This window comes from Canis lupus, chromosome 6 (assembly GCF_011100685.1).
Source record: "Canis lupus familiaris isolate Mischka breed German Shepherd chromosome 6, alternate assembly UU_Cfam_GSD_1.0, whole genome shotgun sequence".
NCBI classification, from domain to species: Eukaryota; Metazoa; Chordata; class Mammalia; order Carnivora; family Canidae; genus Canis; species Canis lupus.
In genome coordinates, this window is record NC_049227.1 from 39,232,650 (window position 1) to 39,250,232 (window position 17,583).

Below are 17,583 nucleotides of genomic sequence, written 5' to 3' on the forward strand. Positions count from 1 at the left end.
ATAAACAGCAGAAAACAGAGCTGCCTGGCTCACTTCTTGGGGACGTGTGTTGGGGAGAGTGGGGGTTTAGTTTGCTCCTGGCAGCAGGAAGTTGGTCAGGGGGCTACATCCTGGGGCTGACCAGAGGAGCTCTTCTGTGGCTCCTCCCCAGCCTCCCTCCTGCTGGCATTCTGGGGTGGCCTCTCTGTCACCGCAAAGACTGTCCCCACTCATAGCCACAGTCTGTGCAGTTTTTATTTCAATCAGGAAGTAATCAAATCTATATACAGTCTAAAAACAGTAGAAAAGGTGAGTAAAAAGGCCCACAGTCCATCTGGGGGGGGGGGGATGGAGCGTGGGCCGGGCGAGCGTCGTACCTGGCACCAGGGAGGGCTGGGCGCTATCCCGGCAGCGACGATCACAAGGCCAAGCAAAGGGAGGCTCGCCAGGCACAGGGCGGGGAGGACACTGCCTGGCCAAGTGAGCCTGCCTGCCTGTCCCCATGGGCCAGGCAGAGACCCTCCCTCGAGGCCCCTCACATGGCCAGCCTGCTTGGGACAGGCCTGTGAGGTCCCAGAGGAAGCCAACACTGGCCTGGATTCCATCAGCAAGTCCAAACCTGCAGAGGAAGGGCTCTGTCTCAGGTGCCCTTTGGCCCCGCTGCCTCACCACCACCTGCCATTCGTCCTGGCCCTCTAGGGCCACCTGCCCAAAGCTCCTAGGTCCTCAGCCCCCGTCCCCTGCTCCGGGTGTGCAGCCCCGGGAAGGCCCGAGCCAAGGTGCTGACCTTCACAGTGCTGTCCACGGCACCTGAGAAGAGCCGGCCCCGGGACACAGCCAGTGCAGTTACACTGCCCTGGTGACGCAGTAGGGTCTGCGTGCAGATCATGTTGTCCATACTCCACACCTGGGGGCACACGGAACATGAGGCCTCACCCGGGCCCCGCCGCCCACCCTCAGCCTCCCAGCAGCATCAGGCCAGTGCAGCACGCACCCTGAGAGACCGGTCATAGGACGCACTGAAGACTTTGGTCTGGTCTGGTGTGGAGATGACGGCCAGGGCGTACACGGTGCCAACGTGGCCCGTCAGGGTCCGCACCTGCTCCTTGGACTCGATGTCCCACACCTGAGAGAGTGGCACAGGCAGGTCAGAGCCACAGATGAGGGAGGACAGGGGCCCAGAGTTAGGCCCTGCCCCTAGGCATCCGCCTTACATGGATGAGGTTCTCGTAGGTGCCACAGACAATGTGGTGATTCGTCACAGCAATAGAGTAGACGCTGCCGCCAGATGTCTGCAGGACGTGGATGCAGTCGAGGGTCCGGATGTCCCAGATCTGCAGACAAGCTCAGGCCACTTGGTCCCCGGCCAGGCACCTCACCCCCAGGGCTTCTGAGGCTCTGGACAGTGTGAGCAGCCCCCCATCCTCCAGGATATGTGAGGGGACAGGGGAGATGGAGCTCCCAGGAGCAGGCCTGGGCGGTGTTGGCACAGGGGGCGGTCCTCCCGCGGGAAGCACGCAGGGCATACCTTGATTGTCTGGTAGGAGCCGCTGTACAGGTAGCTCTGGGCAGCCACCAGGGCTCGAACCCAGTGGTTGAGACCCGTGAGCTCCTTTTTTAGCTTCAGTTCAGTGCCCACGATGTCCCAGACCTGCGGGGACAGCTGTAAGCACAGGCTGGGGGGCAGGCACCCGGCACCCCGATGCCCCACATGTGCACGCGCAACGTCCTGCCGGACCTTGATGGCCTTCAGGGAGCCGCTGAAGAGCATGTTGTGTGAGGAGACCAGCGTGCACACCGGGTTGTCATGAGCCCGGATTGTGTTCACCTTCTGCAGGTTCTGGATGTCCCACACCTGGTGTGCGGGAGAACGGGCAGCCTCAGGTTCCCAGACCCCAGTGTGGCCCCGGCCTCTCTTGCCCACCTGCCTGCCCCACTCACGATGATGGTGCAGTCCGCTGAGCCACTGTACAGCTTGCACCTGGGGGAGCGGAGGCAAGGTGTCAGGGCAGAAGCCACCATGCTTGCTGACACTGTCCTGCCAGGCCGAGGGAGCAGCAGCCACCAGGAATCGGCAGCTCGGGCCAGCGCCAGGGCCACACCTGCTCCCTTGAGTCCTTGGTTTTCCTGTCTCGGCGAGGGAACCTTGGGAATGGAAGCCCGAACCCTGCCGCCTGCTTGGCAGGTGTCCGACAGCGAGCTGGGAGGTAATGATCCCCGTCAGTGCTGCTGGCAGTGAAGCCGCTGCTTTCTGGGAGGGAGCATGCGCCTCTCTCTCTCCATGCCTCACGCTCATGCCATGACATGAGACCTCATGACACGAGACAAGAGAAAAGGTCTAGAAAGGGCTACCCTGGGGGCAAGGGGGTTGCCGGGACAGCAACTCGGTGGTCCTGTCCCTGAACCGTGCCCAGGGCTCTGGCTACAGGCCGGCGAGCAGGAGCTGAACTCCCGCCTCCACCATGCCCTCTGGCTGCCTGAGGCACCCCCACACCAGCTCCATATGTCGTGAATGTGTGTCTTCAGAGAGGGAGGGCCCGTGTGCCACCACCTCGCCATCCAGCCTTGCTCGAGAGTCAGGGTGCCCCACAAGAGGGCTAGACACAGCCACTTGAGGACACATGGGGCCACACAGGCTCGAGCTATGGCCCACGGGGTGGCGGCACGGGGTCTACTGTCGCTGGCTCTGCACGGGCGCTGTGGGCAGTAGATGCACACATGCCTCCACTCACCCTTGGATGCACAGCGCTAGCACAATGCCGTCGTGACCCTCCAGGGTCTTCTGGCACTTGTAGGTGGTACACGTGTCCCAAACCTGCAGAGACCAGGGTCAGAGTGGGTCCCAGCAGGGTCAGCCCAATGCCAGCAAGGATGGAAGGTGTGCTCAGGGAAAAGCCTCGGCCATAGGCAGGCCAGAGCTGGAGAGGTTGGCATGCAGTGCCCGCCCTGTCCCAGGCTGTAGACCACCCCCCAGGCAAGACCCCACTCACCTTGATGGTCTTGTCGGAGGAGCCGCTGAAGAGCAGGTCCCCCATGGAGTAGACACAGAGACACCAGACAGGGCCCTGGTGGCCCACGAAGGTTCCTTTGCACTTGAAGATCTGCTGCGGGTCGTAGGCTGTGGAGGCGGGAGGAGCTGGTGAGGGCCTGGCGGCGCCCAGGGGCGGGGGTGGGAGCGGCAGTGGCAGGCCGGTACTCACATCCTAGGATGCCCATGTTGAGCCTTGCGTTGATATGGGACAGCTCGTCCTGCCAAGGGCAAGAGCGGAAGGCACATTGGCTGTGGCTCCGTTACCCCCCTGCCCCCAGGCAGCGCTCGGCCGGGGCAGAACAGGCGCAGCGGCAGCCGCCCCTGGCACAAGCACCTGACGGTGAGTGGGGATGGGCCTCCTGCTGGGACCCACATGAGAGGCAGTCCTGAGCTCCCCCGTTCCCCCCACTGCCCCCTGCACTTGGGCCCCGACTGCTGCTCACGTTCAGCATGGACGCATCCCTGCGGAACTCCATGAGGTCCTCACTGAGCTTGCTCTGGTTTTCGTCTAAGACGTCTGGGTGACAGGGAAGAGGGTGTCAAGGACCAGGAAGAGGGGCTGCCACCCTGCCTCTCTGGGACATGCCCTCACCGAACTTGAGCTCCAGGCTCTTCTCCAGCTGGTCAATCTTCTCTGAGAGCTTGCCCAGCATGGAGCGCAGGAAGGCGATCTCCTGGTCCTTCTGGGCCAGCGCCACATGCATCTCGTGGAAGCGGTCGTCCGTCTGCTGCAGAAACTCCTTCAGGCCCTCAAAGCGACAGGTCTCCAGGTGCGTCTCATACGTGTCCTGGTTCCCGATGAACGTGCACCTGGAGGGCCAGGATGGCTGCCCTGCCCACCGGCTCACCTGCCCGCTTGGCGGGGCCCCTCACCCCAGGAGTCTCTGTCCAGTCCTCCCACACCTGCTCCCCGCCTATGTGTCCTGCTCCCGCTCAGCACCCAGCAGCTGCTTTGCAAGGAAATCCAGTCACTTTGCTCCTGCTCGCAGCCCTCCGAGGGCCCTTGGCCCGCCTCCCAGCTTCCTGCCCCTCCTGCCCAGCACACCTCAGCTGCCCCCCCGCCCCCATGGGTCCAGCTGCCCAGAGCCCTTGTGCTGGTCCTTGGCGCACACCCGCACATGCATTAGTTCTCAGGGCCCGCCTTCCCTGGCCCCCCGCGCCCCAGCCACTCCGACCCCTCTGCGTTCCTGTAGGGCTCGGGTCTCTCCTGCACAGCACCTGTACCTCAGGTTGTAATTACACAGCTGGTGGTGTGGCTCCCGCTAGGGTCCGTCTCCCCGGGGACCCTGGCTGTCTCCCCAGCGCTCAGCACACAAGTGGATCTCAACAAAGGTTTGCTGAAGGAGGGACTGTGAATGCCAGCCCGGCCCCCACCCCCTGCCCTCCTGCCTGCCCACCACCATCCTAGGGCAGCCCCCGCGCGCCCGCCCCCGCCCACTCACCCGTACTTGGAGTGGGGACACTTGATGTGCTCGCACTCCTTGAGGTGGGCTTCCAGGTTCATCTTGAGGAGGGGTGGGCAGCTGGGGTTGTTAGGGCATCGCACGGGCCTGTAGTCACAGCTGCCCTCGTGGTCCCTGTGGGAGGCAGGACACGGCGGGCAGGGGCGCCGGTTCTCAGCACCCCGGGAGCTGGGGAGCCAGGGGCTGTGGAGGGTACTTACTTGCGAGCGCTGAGCTTGATGGTGAAGGGGCACCCTCGGGGGTCCACCTCAAAGACTGGGGGCTTCCCGCCCCCTGCTGCCCGGCAGCCGTGCCTGCAGTGGATGAAGAGCTCCCCGATCTGCTCGGCCACCGCAATGTTGTTCACCACCACTGTCAGCTTGGCGTGGTCCACGGGGCACTTCTCTGGAGGGAAGGGCGTGCTGACCCCACAGTCCACCTGGCCACCCCCTCCCCTGGCACCTCTGTTCAGAGCACTGTGGCCAGGCTGTGCTGGGGGAGGACTCTTCCCTGGTGAGCAGCTGGTGGGAAACTGAGGCCTGGTGTGGCAGGCCCGGAGCATGCTCCCCACGCTGGGTGGAATGAACCTGTGTCTGGGGCCTGATCCACTCATCTACCTGCCCTGCTGAGAGGCCTGGAACAGGAGGGGTGCATAGCCGGGCCACCATGAATGACCACTGGGTGAGAAGGAGGGGACAGAGGCCCCTCAGCTGACTCAGGAGTCCGGGACGGGGTGGAGAGAGCTGGAGACACAGCGTGGAGAGGAGCCAGGCCTGGGGCAGGGCGCCAAGGCCGAGATAGTGAGGTGGGCAGCCCCCGTCAGAGAGCCCGGGGCCCGTGAGCTGTGGGTCTCACTGCTCTGCCCGTCAGGTTCAGAGGCTGGCCAGCGTGCACCTGGCGCTGCTGCTGCCTGTGGCAGAGCTACTGGGGGCAGGATGAGGGAGGAGCCCCCATGTAGCAGGGGCACTATCAGTGCTGGGCGCGGGATAGGACCCCCTGGAGGGACCCCCCTACCCCCACCCTGGGTAACGAGGTGGCCGGGCCCGGGTCTGCAAGGGCCTTACCTGACTTCAAGGCACATCTTCGACAGAACGTGTGCTGTGGAGATGACGGGTGAGCTTGGAGCACAGCCACAGAGCTGCCCCCCCAACCGCCCGGCCCCCTACAGGGGCACCTGCAGGGCAGCCACACCTGCTGGGCCCGCAACTGAGACCAAAGTTCCGCAGCACAGTGGCCGGCAGCCTGCCTGGCCTCGTGGCAGCGCACAGGTCAGGAAGGGACGGGCAGGGCGGGACGTGGTGGCCTTACCCCACACGTGGTGATCACAGGGTCCTTGAACACGCTGCAGCAAAGCTGGCAGCAGAGCTTCACCGAGGGCTGCTCAGCAAACACCAGCGGCTCCTAGAGCAGTGCGGGCAGGTGAGGGGACTGCTGCGCCCTGGCCCAGGGAGGGCCTGCTGAGGCCCCGGGCTGGGCCTGCACTGGAGGGGACGGGGACGGTCCCTCTAGCTGCGCCCTTGGCCACCCGTGCGTACCGTCCACCTGACAAAGACTGGAAGGGACCCCCTGCACCGGGATCCACCCTCACTGCCAGGGCTGAGAAGGCGAAGAGCGTGCCTGGGGGGACTGGGCGGGATCACACCCTCTCACCAGGCCCAAGGGGAAGGTCCTGCCGCCACCGCCACCACAGACGGAGGGGCCGCCCTGCCGCGCGGACACACCTACCGGCTCCTCCTCCTCCTCAGGCAGCGAGAACGTGGAGCGCAGGGACATGCTGGACTCTGAGTGCAGGGAGCGGACGGAGATAGCCGAGTCGGAGCGGCGTGGGGTGCTGATGGGGGGCTAGAGGGCACGGGGGCAGGCAGCCCGTCAGCCGCGGGGAGGGCAGGGCCCCCTGGTCCCGGCGGGCGCTCACGCGTGTGCCCGGGGAGCCGGTGCGGTGCCCGGGCCCCTGCCTGCCCGGCGGTCCCGGCCCTGTTGCTGGGCCACCCGCGCACGTCTGCCAACTTTCTTTGTGTAAATGGAGAGACTTCCTGCTATTGAATTCCAGGAGGACACGCTCGCCTGGCCCGCTTCCTGCTTCCCGTGAGGGAGTGTGGGCTGCGCACGGGGCGCCTCCATCAGCCAGTCCTGGGCCAGCCTCAGTGCCCGGACCGCTAGAGGGAGGGACGGCTGGCGGATGCTATGGGGCCCTGGGTCCCTGGGTCCCCTCGGCCAGGCCACTGAGGCTCCCATGGAGGGCAGGGACGCCCCCCGCTGACCCCGGGCCAAGATGCCTAACCAGAGGGGGAGGGTCTGGGGGAGCCAGGGGGGGCTCTGTTCCCCCCCCCCAAGTAGGGATCCTGTAAGAGCCACTGCTCCCCACACTCCCGGCCCACCCAGAGGCCTCATTCATGAACCACAGACCTCCAGCCTCCACAGCCCACGGGCCCGCGGCTGCCCGTCTGAACCTCTGCACAAGGTCAGGAAAATCCCCTCCCCACCAGCCACAGGGGAGTCAGGGGTCATGGAGCCCGAGGCAGGTGCAGCCACAGGGAGTGGGGCGCCAAGCATCTGCTTTGTGCTTGGAGAAGGCCTGGTGCAGCGCCTAGCATGTGGCATGTTTGAATGCGTAGAAATACCGTTTATCTTTGGATTAAATAGAATCCAAGGTGCGGCAGCCCAGCACGTGAAGGCATGGGTCCTGCGAGGCTGGGAGGGCAGGAGAACTAGCTGGAGTCAGCCAGGCATGCACTGGTGAGGTCCCGCCGAGGGAAGGCAGAAAACAAGGCCTGGGACAGGCGAGTGGCAGGAGGGACCCAGCCACCCCCCGGGCCAGTGCAGGTCCTCCCTTCCATCGGCAGGGCCAGGGCCCAGACAGGCAGAGCACAGCCACCCTGACGCTGGCCACACGGCCTGGGAATGGACGGCCAACCCGACACTGCCCGAGCCCCTTCCTCACTCTGCAGCACCAGTGGCAGGAAGCTCTCTGGCTGTCCCGCACCCGTGCAGCCCTCACAGCCTCCAGGTACCTGCTCGGGCCTCCAATCTCCACCGGCGGCCCACCCCCCATCCTCCACTCCACACCAGAGGCACCTTTAAAAATGGAAATCTGATCTTGTCACCCGCAGGGCTGAACAGTCCGTGGCTCCCGTCGCTCCAGCTTGTAGGCCCTGCACCCTACGGCCCAGCTGCCCTCTCTGGACTCGTCTTCCACACAGTCCAGCCATGGGTACTGAGGCTTTAGGGTGTCCGGACACGCCAGCCCTCTGCCTCCTTGGCCCACTACCCACTGCAGACCTACGCTGGGGCATGCCTCGCAGCTAAGCCGCCTTCTTCAGCTACTCCAGGGACCAGGCTCTTGGGAAGGGGGGCACGACGGGAGGCTGTGGGGAGAGGTGGTCACTGCACAGACCTACCATGCTGTCCTCCTCATCTCGTGGTGAGTAGGCAAGGGTGCTGGAGGAGGACGGCGTCCTGCGGTGCTGTTTGTACGTGCTGGTCCCATCAGCTACCAAGCAAAGAGGGTTGGAATGCCATGAGTGGGGGTCATGGGGCTGTGCCTGGCCCATCATGGTGGGAGGCAGGCCCCTGGGCAGATGGGCCCAGCAGCGGCAGGAGCTGGGCCTGACATGGGGCTAGTTCTCTCTGGCAAGTCTCCTTGCCCCCACCCGCTTCCTTGGCCTCCTTCTTGATCTGAGGGACACTGGGTCAGGGCTGGGTTCGTGGGCAGCTGGGAGCCCCTGGCAGGAGCCGGAGCATGGCAAGGGCAAGGGCGTGAGCTGGCCTGAGCCCCCAGCTAGGGCCGTGGTGATCCAGGAAGGGAGGAGCCCCCACATTCGCACTCCCTAGGTGGGCTGAAGGGAGGGTGGAAGGTCTTCTCTGCCTCTCCCTTCTGCCAGCCTGCTCCTGGGGCTGCCCTGTGTCTGGCTAAGGCACGAGGCCAACGCCTGAGTAATCATACCCAATGCCATGTGCTTGGATCTGGGATACGGTCTTGTCTGCCCTCAAGGAGACCCTGCCAGGGTGGGGGCGAGGGCTCTGAAGGCCTCTGTGCACCCAGGAGTAACAGAGGCAGAGAGGCCCCTCAGCTGGTGTGTGGTGGGGCCTGGGACAGCCCACTGTGGGGTCCACTCATCTTCCACTGCTCCCCTGGCCAGAACCTGGCCTAGCCTCCGGCCTTCTCAGCCCACTGCATGGAAGGTGTTGGCCAGGGGTCCACGTGAGAGCCCAAGAACCTCCCTCACAGGCCCTGTGGGCAGCAGCCGGAAGCCCTGGCATGGCTGGCACCAGCCTCCGACACCAGCCAAGCCCAGATGTCATGCCCAGCCCCGAAGACCTGGGTTCGTGATTCCAGGTGTGAGCAGCTGCCTGTGACTGGGCCTTAGTTTCCCCATCTGTACGCCCAGCTCTGACCCCTCCCCGCCACTGAGCAGGGTGCTGGTGGGGCGAGCACCAGACAGACTCAGCCTGGAGCCCTGCAGCTTCTGAGGGTGGCGAAGCGTTGAGGAGAGCACCTCAGGTGCTGGGATGATAGGGGACGTTTCTTTTCTTTTGCTCAGGACCGAACGTCAAAGAAGAAAAAAGGGCCCTTTCAGAGCCTCGGGCTGGGTCACCCAGTGGCAGAGGAGCTGGCATGAGCACATGTGTGAGGCAGCCCCGCCACCTGCTGGAAGAACCTCCAGAAAAGCCCTGAGAAACTAGCTACTTGTGCAAGGAGCAGCGCAGCAGAAAGGCACCCCCTGAACCCCCTGCCCACATCCCTCGTGACCCTCGTGACCCGGGAAAGAGGCTGTGCCCCCGTTTGTTGCTCCTGATGACCTCCTCCGATAAATGGCCCAGGGGTGCAACCAGGCTGGAGGAAGGACCCTATGAGTCCTTCTCACCTGCCAGTGTCCTGGGTGGTCCCCAGTCCCGGTCCTGCAGGGGCTGCTAGGACCTTGGGGCAGGGACGGGCCAGGGCTCACTAGGGATGGGTGGGGGATCCAGGGTGCGGGACAGGACGGGGATGCAGCAGCAGCAGAGCAGCAGGGAGCCCCCCTCCAACACCAGTGCCGCTCCTGCCCCACCGGAAGCACCCCACAGACCCTGGCGGGAGCTAGTGCCACCCAGTCCTGCCAGCCCAGACCGGCTGGGGCTGGCACACTCACCTTTCGTGATGGTGGTGACAGCCGAAAAGGCGGGTCCAAAGGTCGTTTCCATCCTGGTCTGGAGAGAGAATGCAGAAGGTTTGACCCCGGCCCCCAAAGTGGATGTGGACACACACACAAACACGCACGGACATGCCTTCACGCCGGTGTGCCTGTGGGCATGCGTGCATATGCACGGACCACCCAAGCCGGGAGGGGTCGGCTCCAGAAGCTCTGCTAGAGGGCCGCGCATGTGTAGCGGGCGTAAAGGGCAGACCCCGGCCCACGAGGTCTCCTCTTACCCCAGCTGCGACGTCTGGGGTGGGAAGGTTGGCGGGCCCCCCGGAGAAGCGGTTGTAGCGGGCGTTCTTGCCCGAGCTCATGCTCTAGAGAGGCATCTAGGGTCCTCCGGCAGCGTCTCCTGGGCGGGCGGCACAAGGGTGGGCTTCAGACAGTAGCCTGGTCCCCGCGGGCACACTTCGGCCTCTCTGCCACTGGTCGTGAAGAGGCGCGGCCACATGGGCAAAGTCCCTCTCCCTGCCTGCCTCCCGCCCCAGATGTGCACAGGCTCCAGGAAGGGAGGAGGCCCCGGCTGTAGGCAGGCAGCAGGCCCTGAGTTTTACCTTCCTTTAAGGCCTAGCCCTTCAGAAAAGCCACAAGCTCCGCCCAGGAGGTGGAGGCCCCCACGGTGCCGTCTGACCCCCCAGGTGTGAGGGCAACTGTCCTCGGGGCCGAGACTGGGCCGTGGCGCCCAGGACGGGATCAAGCCATATGCCTGCTTCCTGCCAGGGTAGGTGTGTCAGGCCCTGGGTAGTCCCCTTCCTGCGGACAGGGGACGGTGGCCACACCCCAGGGAACCTATGCATGACACACCTGGTGCCCAACACTCAGAGCCTCGTCATGCAGATAAAGCCATTTTGGGGGCAGGGGCAAGAGATGAGAGCCCTGACTCACTCCTCAGGCTTAGCTGAGGACTCGTGGGCGGAGGTGGCAGGAGAGGGCACAGTGGGAACCATCCTGGGCCTCCGAGAACAGAAGAGGGGAGCACAGGCTACTGGAGAGGAGAGGGCCAGCGGCTGCCCAGATCATGGATGGGCCGGGGAGAGCTGCTCCACTGCCCCTTCCCAGAGGCCCTCCCAGCGTCAGTGTCCACAGTCGTGGCCTGTGCCCCACCTCCTGCCATGGCCCGGAGTCAGCGTAGCCACAGGGCCCCAGTGTCAGGCCAGGCTCCCCACGAGGAGGAAGGCTGCATCCCCAGGACTGCCTCCACCTGGCGGACATGAGCTCTCTGCCCCGGGAGACCCCTGAACAGCCCCCCTGGGATGCTACACCATGAGCTCATCACTAGCCGCCCAGCCCAGCCACCAGAACAAGTGTCAGCATCTCCCCGGGAAACCAGCTGGTCTTGCTCCTATGAGACAGAAGGGGGTGTGGCAGGCTGGGGCCCACCCCATGGTCTGAAGGCCTGAGGACTGGAAAGGGCGCCTGGCGGGTGGGCTGCTAGGCCTCCCACACCGTGGGAGAAGGCAAGGGATGCTCTCTGTCCCCACCCGCGGTCAGCTGGCTGCAGCACCTTCTCCATCAGGCCCTCGTGACCCAGCACACCTGGCCACCCACGTCTGCCTCACACACACCCCGGAACCACGCAGGGGTCTTCGGGCCCAACCCACGGTCTCCAGGAGAGAGCTGGCCCTCAAGCTCTGTCCCCACACTGCTCCTGAGCTATCTGTCCGGCCCTCACCCTGTGTTCTCTCCCGCCTGCCCCTTCAAATGTCACCTTCAAGCCCCCCTCCCAGGCTTCTAGACTCAGGCCTCAATGGGTGACTCTCAGCCCCCGAGTTTGCACCCACAAGGTACCGCCAGCCCTGTTCAGAGTGCCCTACGGGTCCAGCTAGGCAGAGGGACACACGAGGTGGACCAAAGCCTCCTCTCCTGCCCACCACTCCCCCTGCTGTGACTCAAGGGACTTGGCTGTGTGTCCTAGACCAGGCTCTCCAGTGGCTTGTCCTCTGGAGGGGGGGGGGGGGGCAGGCAGGGGCTCCTGGGAGTGGGCAGTATCAGGCCCGAGGACAGAGGTGTGAATGTGGCGTGTCCAGAAGCCCGACCTCCAGCGCCGCTGCTGGTCTCCGTGCTAAGCAGGAAATCTTGGGTGCTGCCCTGCTTGGATTATGGCCACTGTGGCCGGGGTGAGGTCCACACAGCTCGAATAGAGGAGCTCCAGGACTCACCTTTCGGGAAGCCCAAGGTTGGCTCCCGCCTCAGCACCACAGGCAAGCTGGGAGGAGGGTGGGGGTGGGTCGCAGGGAGGCAGCTGGCTCACACTGACCTGGATTTTACAATCCATCTGCTCCCTCTGCTGCAAGCTCCCAAAGCCCAGAGGCCAGCAGCCAGCTCCAGCAAGCAGCACCCGGGGTCTGGGCAGCCGCGACCCCAGCAGGGACACTCCCTGGGACCCCGGCCAGCCCGCCAGCCCCCATGGGGCCTGTGTGCCTGTTGCTGAAGTCTGAGAGCGCAGGCGTCTGGTCTGGCTCTCCCTCGCTCAGGAGTGAAGTAAACAGAAAGGCACGCAGGGCTAGCAGGGCAACATGCAAATGGGCTGGAGAGTCCCCCAACGGCCAATAGCGGCCTCAGACGCAGGGCAGCGGGTGGGGGCAGAGAGCAAAACCCAGCCACAGAAAGGGCGGAAGTAGGGACGGAGTAGGAAGTAGGGACGGAGTAGACGGAGTAGACGAGGGAACCACTTCCCCATTTACACAGGTTGGCACGCAGCCCCAGGGTGCAGGCCACTGCCCCCCCCCCACCAGCTGTGCGCCCCCAACACAGGGATCAGTTCCTACCCTAAGCATCCAGGAATTGAGCAAGATGCCCTGAGCTTTCAGCCCTGCTCCCTCCCCAGGGGTTGCATCTTGCAAGAAGAGTCTTCTCTGGCATCCTCCAGCTCTGCAGGCCAAACCCAGGAAGTGACCCGCACAGCTCCACACCCCTTGGCCGCCCAGCTGTCCTGGGGGTGTACCCCAGCCCCCGGGAGTTGGCCCCTTCACCACTCCACATTACCCTGTAAGCAGGCTGACAGGGAGCTGTCAACTGGACAACCGGACTCTCCCAAACTGGGAGGAGCTGTGGGCTGGACCTGCCAGGCCCAGCTGGGGTGGGAGGAGACAGAGCCCCCCCAGCTCCCCCTCCCCAGCCAGGTCCCTACCCTGCCTCTTCCAGGTGTCTCAGCAGAGCCCAGGGCAAGGACCTGAGAATTCTCTTAGAGACACAAGACCCCAAGTCCCAGCAGAGATGGGTGGTCTGTCTGCCTCAGGTTGGGGGGGGGGCATGGTACCCAAGGGCGCTCAGGGTCAGTGCAGAACCAGCCCCCCTGTAGCCCCTCACGTGAGCCTAGGGTCAAGGCCCACGGATCTTTGTCCACCCACATCTGTATCCAAAGGACTTCTGGGGCTCTGGGGTACACTCCCTGCCCAAGGGGGAACCAGAGATCCACCTACAAGGTCCTACCCCTAGCTCCTTGCCGGGAAAGCCCCCCCACCAGCCCCCTTCTCTGGGGGACCCCTCCCCAGCTCATGCCCTGGACAGAAGGCATCAGGATCTGCTAAGGCGTCACCCTTGGGAGTGTGGGACACGGGTCCCCCAGCGTGGTTCGTGTGGCCGGCAGCCAGTGGAGTGGGCAGTGCACATGCTGGAATCCCGCGGGGGGTGGGGGAGAAGCAGGTCTCACTAGAGCCAAGCCCCACCCCGAGGCGGCTCCCCTAGCTGCCCCAGGCGGAGGGCGTGGTGGGGTCTCCCAAACAGCCTGTGCTGAGCCAGCAAGGGGGTAGGCATGCCCTGGAAACCCCATCAGGCCGCACATTTGGTGGTGACGGTTCCGGGGGGAGTACCGGTGACTCAGGACACCGCAGCCCTGCCTGGCACGGAGCTGTGGGTGGCCGGCTGGATTACAGCCGGAGCTCCAGGCACAGGCCCCGTATCACCCACGGACCACCCAGCCCCTGGGTCAGCCCCTGCCCGAGGCCCCCGGGGCCCAAGCCCAAGCGGGGCGGCCAAATCCTATAGAAACAGGCTGCGTTGCCATAGCAGAGCCACATACACTCCCCCTGCTGTTCCCTGACGTCCTCTTAGGATGTCTTTTCCATCCCAGACACGCAGGGTGTGATGTCAGGGATCCCCTCAGCACCTCAGCAGGCACTGGCTCGAGGCCGGCCAGGCCTCCCTGCCCTCACCTGCCACCCTTGTCTCTGTACCCACAGTCCTAATCCACAGGAACTCCAAGGTCGTCCCTGGGATGCTGGGTCCTTACACCCCTGCCTGGCCTCTCACCTTGGGTATCCAGGCCCAGCCTCTCCAGCACCCACAGGCCCCTCTGCTGGAGGGAGAGCATCCCTCCTGCTGGGCCAGCCTGGCTCTAACCCCCACTCAGCAAGGGGAATGCCTCTGCCTTTCCACCTGCCCCTTGGGGCCAGACTCATCTCCTACTCTTTCCCTCCGATAGGATGGATGGCCACATACAAGCTGTAGACTCAGCCTGGGGGGGGCGGGGGGGGCTGGGGGGTTACTCCTGGAGAGCTTCCTGGAGGAAGGGGCTGGCCAGATCCGGAGCAGGGAGAGAGCATTCTGGGAAAAGGTGGTATTTGTCCTCCTATCTCAGCACCTGGCTGCAGGGCCCACTCTTACCTGCCCACACTCTCCCACCAACTCAGGGTCTGGCCCACCTCCAGCGGCAGGGGTACAAATGGGAGCGCGTCCCACGCTGCAGCACGTCCCACGCTGCCTTAAATCAGCGAGTCTAAACCTGTGGAGACGGGTCCTGGGCCTGTGCCCAAGAGCCAAGTGGCCAGCAGTGGCTTAGGCCCAGGCTACACCTCCAGGCCGCCTGGCCAGTTCTCACTGCTCCCCATGCGGTTTCTGTCCCTCTGCCTTCCTCTTTCTCGCTTCCCTGCATTAGCGGGGAGCGCATGCGAAGTCCACCCCATTCCTGGCACATCCCTTCCCTCCTGGTTCTGCAAGGCTGCTCCTTCTGCCTGGGGGCTCCTGGGGTTGGTTCACCCCCCAACTAGACTTCCAGACAGCATGCCTCCCCTGCTGGGGGCGGCCAAGCAGCAGGTCCCCGAGTGACATTAGCACTAGCTGCCCCCCCACCCCAGGGGCCCATTTCCTCTGTCGTTTGCCCGCCTGACCCACACTCCTCCACAGAGCAACCCAATGCCTTCTGCTGCAGGGCCAGAGCACACAGGACAGCTGCGGGGGGCTGGTGGGCCCCTCTGCAAGGGTCCCTCCTGCCTAAGCCAGCCTGAGCGCCTGGCGAAGCCCCAGCGGCCCACCCAACAGCAAGGTCAGGCCAGTGGGGACCCAGATTCAGAGCAGGTTATGTCCTGCCGACACCTCCCAAAGCTGGACACGTGCTGACCCCTGCAAGTGTCCTTTATGGAGATGGAATAGCATCACGGTCAAGGCCACGAGCACGGGACTCAGACCTGGATTCAAATCCCACCTCTGCCACACAACAACTGCGTGACTTTGGGCAAGCTGCTCACCCTCCCGGGCCTTCGATTTCCCAGCCCCGAAATGGAGTGGATGTACCCACATCCAAAAGGAACTGTGAGGGAACCCTGGGTGGCGCAGCGGTTTAGCGCCTGCCTTTGGCCCAGGGCGCGATCCTGGAGACCTGGGATCGAGTCCCACGTCGGGCTCCCGGTGCATGGAGCCTGCTTCTCCCTCTGCCTCCCTCTGCCTCTTTCTCTTTCTCTCTCTCTCTCTCTCTGTCTGTGACTATCATAAATAAATAAAAATTAAAAAAAAAAAAAAAGGAACTGTGAGAGACGCCTCTCAAGGCACCAGCCAAGGCCCTGCCAACAGCAGCCTCTCTCGGGAGCCAGAAACGGAGCTGAGAGGCCATCCCAGGACTTAGAGCCCGCAGGAGGCCACGCAGAGGCCGAATGAAGCCCTGTTCCTCTTGCTTCCTCTGTTCTGCCAGCAAACTGAGGAGTCCGCCGTCACTGAGGCCAGGCAGCCCCAGGCCAAGCTGTGCCCCGAGCCGCCAAGCCACGGCGCCCAGCCTGCCCAGGGCCCCCCAGTCAGCATGGGCCCTTCCACACACTGCTCCCATCTCCCGGATCGCACCTTGCCATTCCCACGGCCAAGTTCACACCCACCGCGGGCCAGTCCCTGTGCTGGGGAGGGGGGGCGAATGTGAGCTGGAGTCGCTGGGGGCCCTGGGAGGAGAGGCGGACGAGGCTCCAGAGTACTACTGATCCCCGTAGGCACTTTTCTGTGGGTTCTTGTCCCGACTAAGTCAATACTGCAGGCTTTGGTCTGTTCCATTGGTTTCCAGAAATACCATGACCCACAGCCACAGTGGGGGTTACTCCACAGGGACCCTTCAGGAAGGAGGACTCCCCCTCCTTCTCAGCTGGTTACCTCCTTCATCCAGGCTGCCCCTACCTACCCCCGCTTCCCCTCACAGTGAGGCTCTGGCTGCCGGGGGGGATAATACAGAGATACCACACAGGAACCTCGAGACACCGGGGCTGGGGGGTTCCATGGAGAAACGTGAATCCCCAGAGCAGTGCAAGTAGGGGTTTATGACACAGAGGTGGTGTCTGCTACACAGGCCTTCAGGGAAGGGGTGTGGGAAGGGAGGGGCCCAAAGAGAAGGAATGAGGAAGAGAGAGGCCACATGCTTGGCAAAGGCCAGGAGGGTGGGCAGCCACCAGGAGAGGGGACCTGTGTGCGCGTGGGGAGGCCTGTGGGATGGGGAGAAGGCTGGACAGCCTGGAGCTCCAAGCAGGGGAGGCTGCAAAGGGCGGAATCCCCAGCCCTAGCCTCCACCCCTGTCCTGCCAAAGCAGGGTGGGATCCAGAACTGCAGGTTCAGCCCCAGCTGCATGCCCCTGCCTGGTCAAGACAGCAGACCCAGTGAGGGGTGGGAGCCCCCTCCCAGCCCGCTGTCCCCCACGCACAGGTCAGCCTCCTCACCGTCTTCTGCTTCCCCGGGAACATCAGTCCGTCCTCCACACACGGCCAGAGGCTCCTTACTAGACTTGGATCTGACGCAGGCTCTCGTGGCTTGAGTGCCCCCCCAACAGCCTCCCTGCCACCCTGTGTCGGCCTCAGGGGCTTGCCTGTCACCCCTCTGCCAGCACTCCCTGGTGCACCTGGCCCCTCCTCCTCACTCTGGCCTTTGCACACCTTGCTCCCTCTGCCAGGCATGCTCTTCCAGCAACTTCCCAGGACAGGCTGCTTGCGGGAGGAACCTCCGCCCTCACCAAGCCGGTGGGAGCGCCCAGGGCTCCCCCCTCCAGCGTCCTGCTTCTCCCACGACACCTATCACAACTCCTCAGGATTCCCCGGGTGCTGTCCAGCGCTCCGCACCCGGGATCACCGGCTTGAGCCCCCAGGAGACGCCTGCCAATGCCTGGAGGCATTCCGGGTGGTCACGGGGTGGGGGGGAGGCCCCTGTATCTAGCGGGTGGAGACCGGGGATATTGCTCCACGTCCACCGAAGCACGGCGGGGAACGCTCGGCGCCCAGTGTCAACAGCGGCGGGCCGCAGAAAAGCTGCCAGAGAAGCAAAGCCGCTCCACCAACGCGGCGGGGAGGAGGCAATGAGCAACGACCGCGCGAGACCCCGGCCCGCGCCCGCCCCGCCCCCCAGGCCGCTCCCACTCCGCGGGCCCCGACGCGCCCCCCGCGCGGCCCCGAGGCACGAGCCCCCGGCCAGGCGCGCCTCGCCGACACTCACCCGCCCGCGGCCACCGGGGAGCGGCAGCGCCACCCTCCCGCTTCATCGTGCCCCCGCGGCCGCCGGCCGGGAAAGGGACAGGACGTGCGAGCCGGAAGCGCCCGGGCGCGGCGCACGCCGGGACTTGTAGTTCCCCGACTCGCAATGTCCTTGGGGCCGCCTCACGCGCGGCTCCTCAGAAACTACGACTTCCGGCGGCTCGACGTCAGGGGCGGGATTGGCAGCTTTAGAATCGCTCTATGTTGCAGGTCGCAGTCTGATTGGTTGCTTGCGGCTGTCGCTC

At 64.6% G+C, this 17,583-nt stretch overlaps 1 protein-coding gene across 6 annotated transcripts; it reads right to left on the reverse strand.

The window, feature by feature from the left end:
• Nucleotides 1-216: 216 nt before the first annotated feature.
• TRAF7 (TNF receptor associated factor 7) lies at nucleotides 217-17,454 on the reverse strand. Of its 6 annotated transcripts, none has more exons than XM_038540734.1 (21): nucleotides 17,301-17,454; nucleotides 9,863-9,981; nucleotides 9,582-9,639; nucleotides 7,851-7,942; nucleotides 6,178-6,294; nucleotides 5,761-5,853; nucleotides 5,517-5,550; nucleotides 4,674-4,857; nucleotides 4,453-4,587; nucleotides 3,603-3,820; nucleotides 3,454-3,527; nucleotides 3,180-3,228; nucleotides 2,970-3,097; nucleotides 2,712-2,794; nucleotides 1,921-1,960; nucleotides 1,718-1,834; nucleotides 1,508-1,630; nucleotides 1,194-1,313; nucleotides 974-1,105; nucleotides 767-886; nucleotides 217-598 (listed from the first exon to the last, which is right to left on the reverse strand). In XM_038540734.1, exons 2-21 carry the CDS (start codon nucleotides 9,941-9,943, stop codon nucleotides 584-586), a joined length of 2,013 nt encoding a protein of 670 aa, XP_038396662.1. In that variant the 5' UTR covers nucleotides 9,944-9,981; nucleotides 17,301-17,454; the 3' UTR covers nucleotides 217-583. The 6 variants fall into 6 exon arrangements, with proteins under 6 accessions (XP_038396662.1, XP_038396663.1, XP_038396665.1 ...); XM_038540735.1 differs by lacking the exon at nucleotides 17,301-17,454 and adding an exon at nucleotides 11,887-12,122; XM_038540737.1 differs by lacking the exon at nucleotides 9,863-9,981 and having other exon boundaries at nucleotides 17,301-17,403.
• Nucleotides 17,455-17,583: the final 129 nt, after the last annotated feature.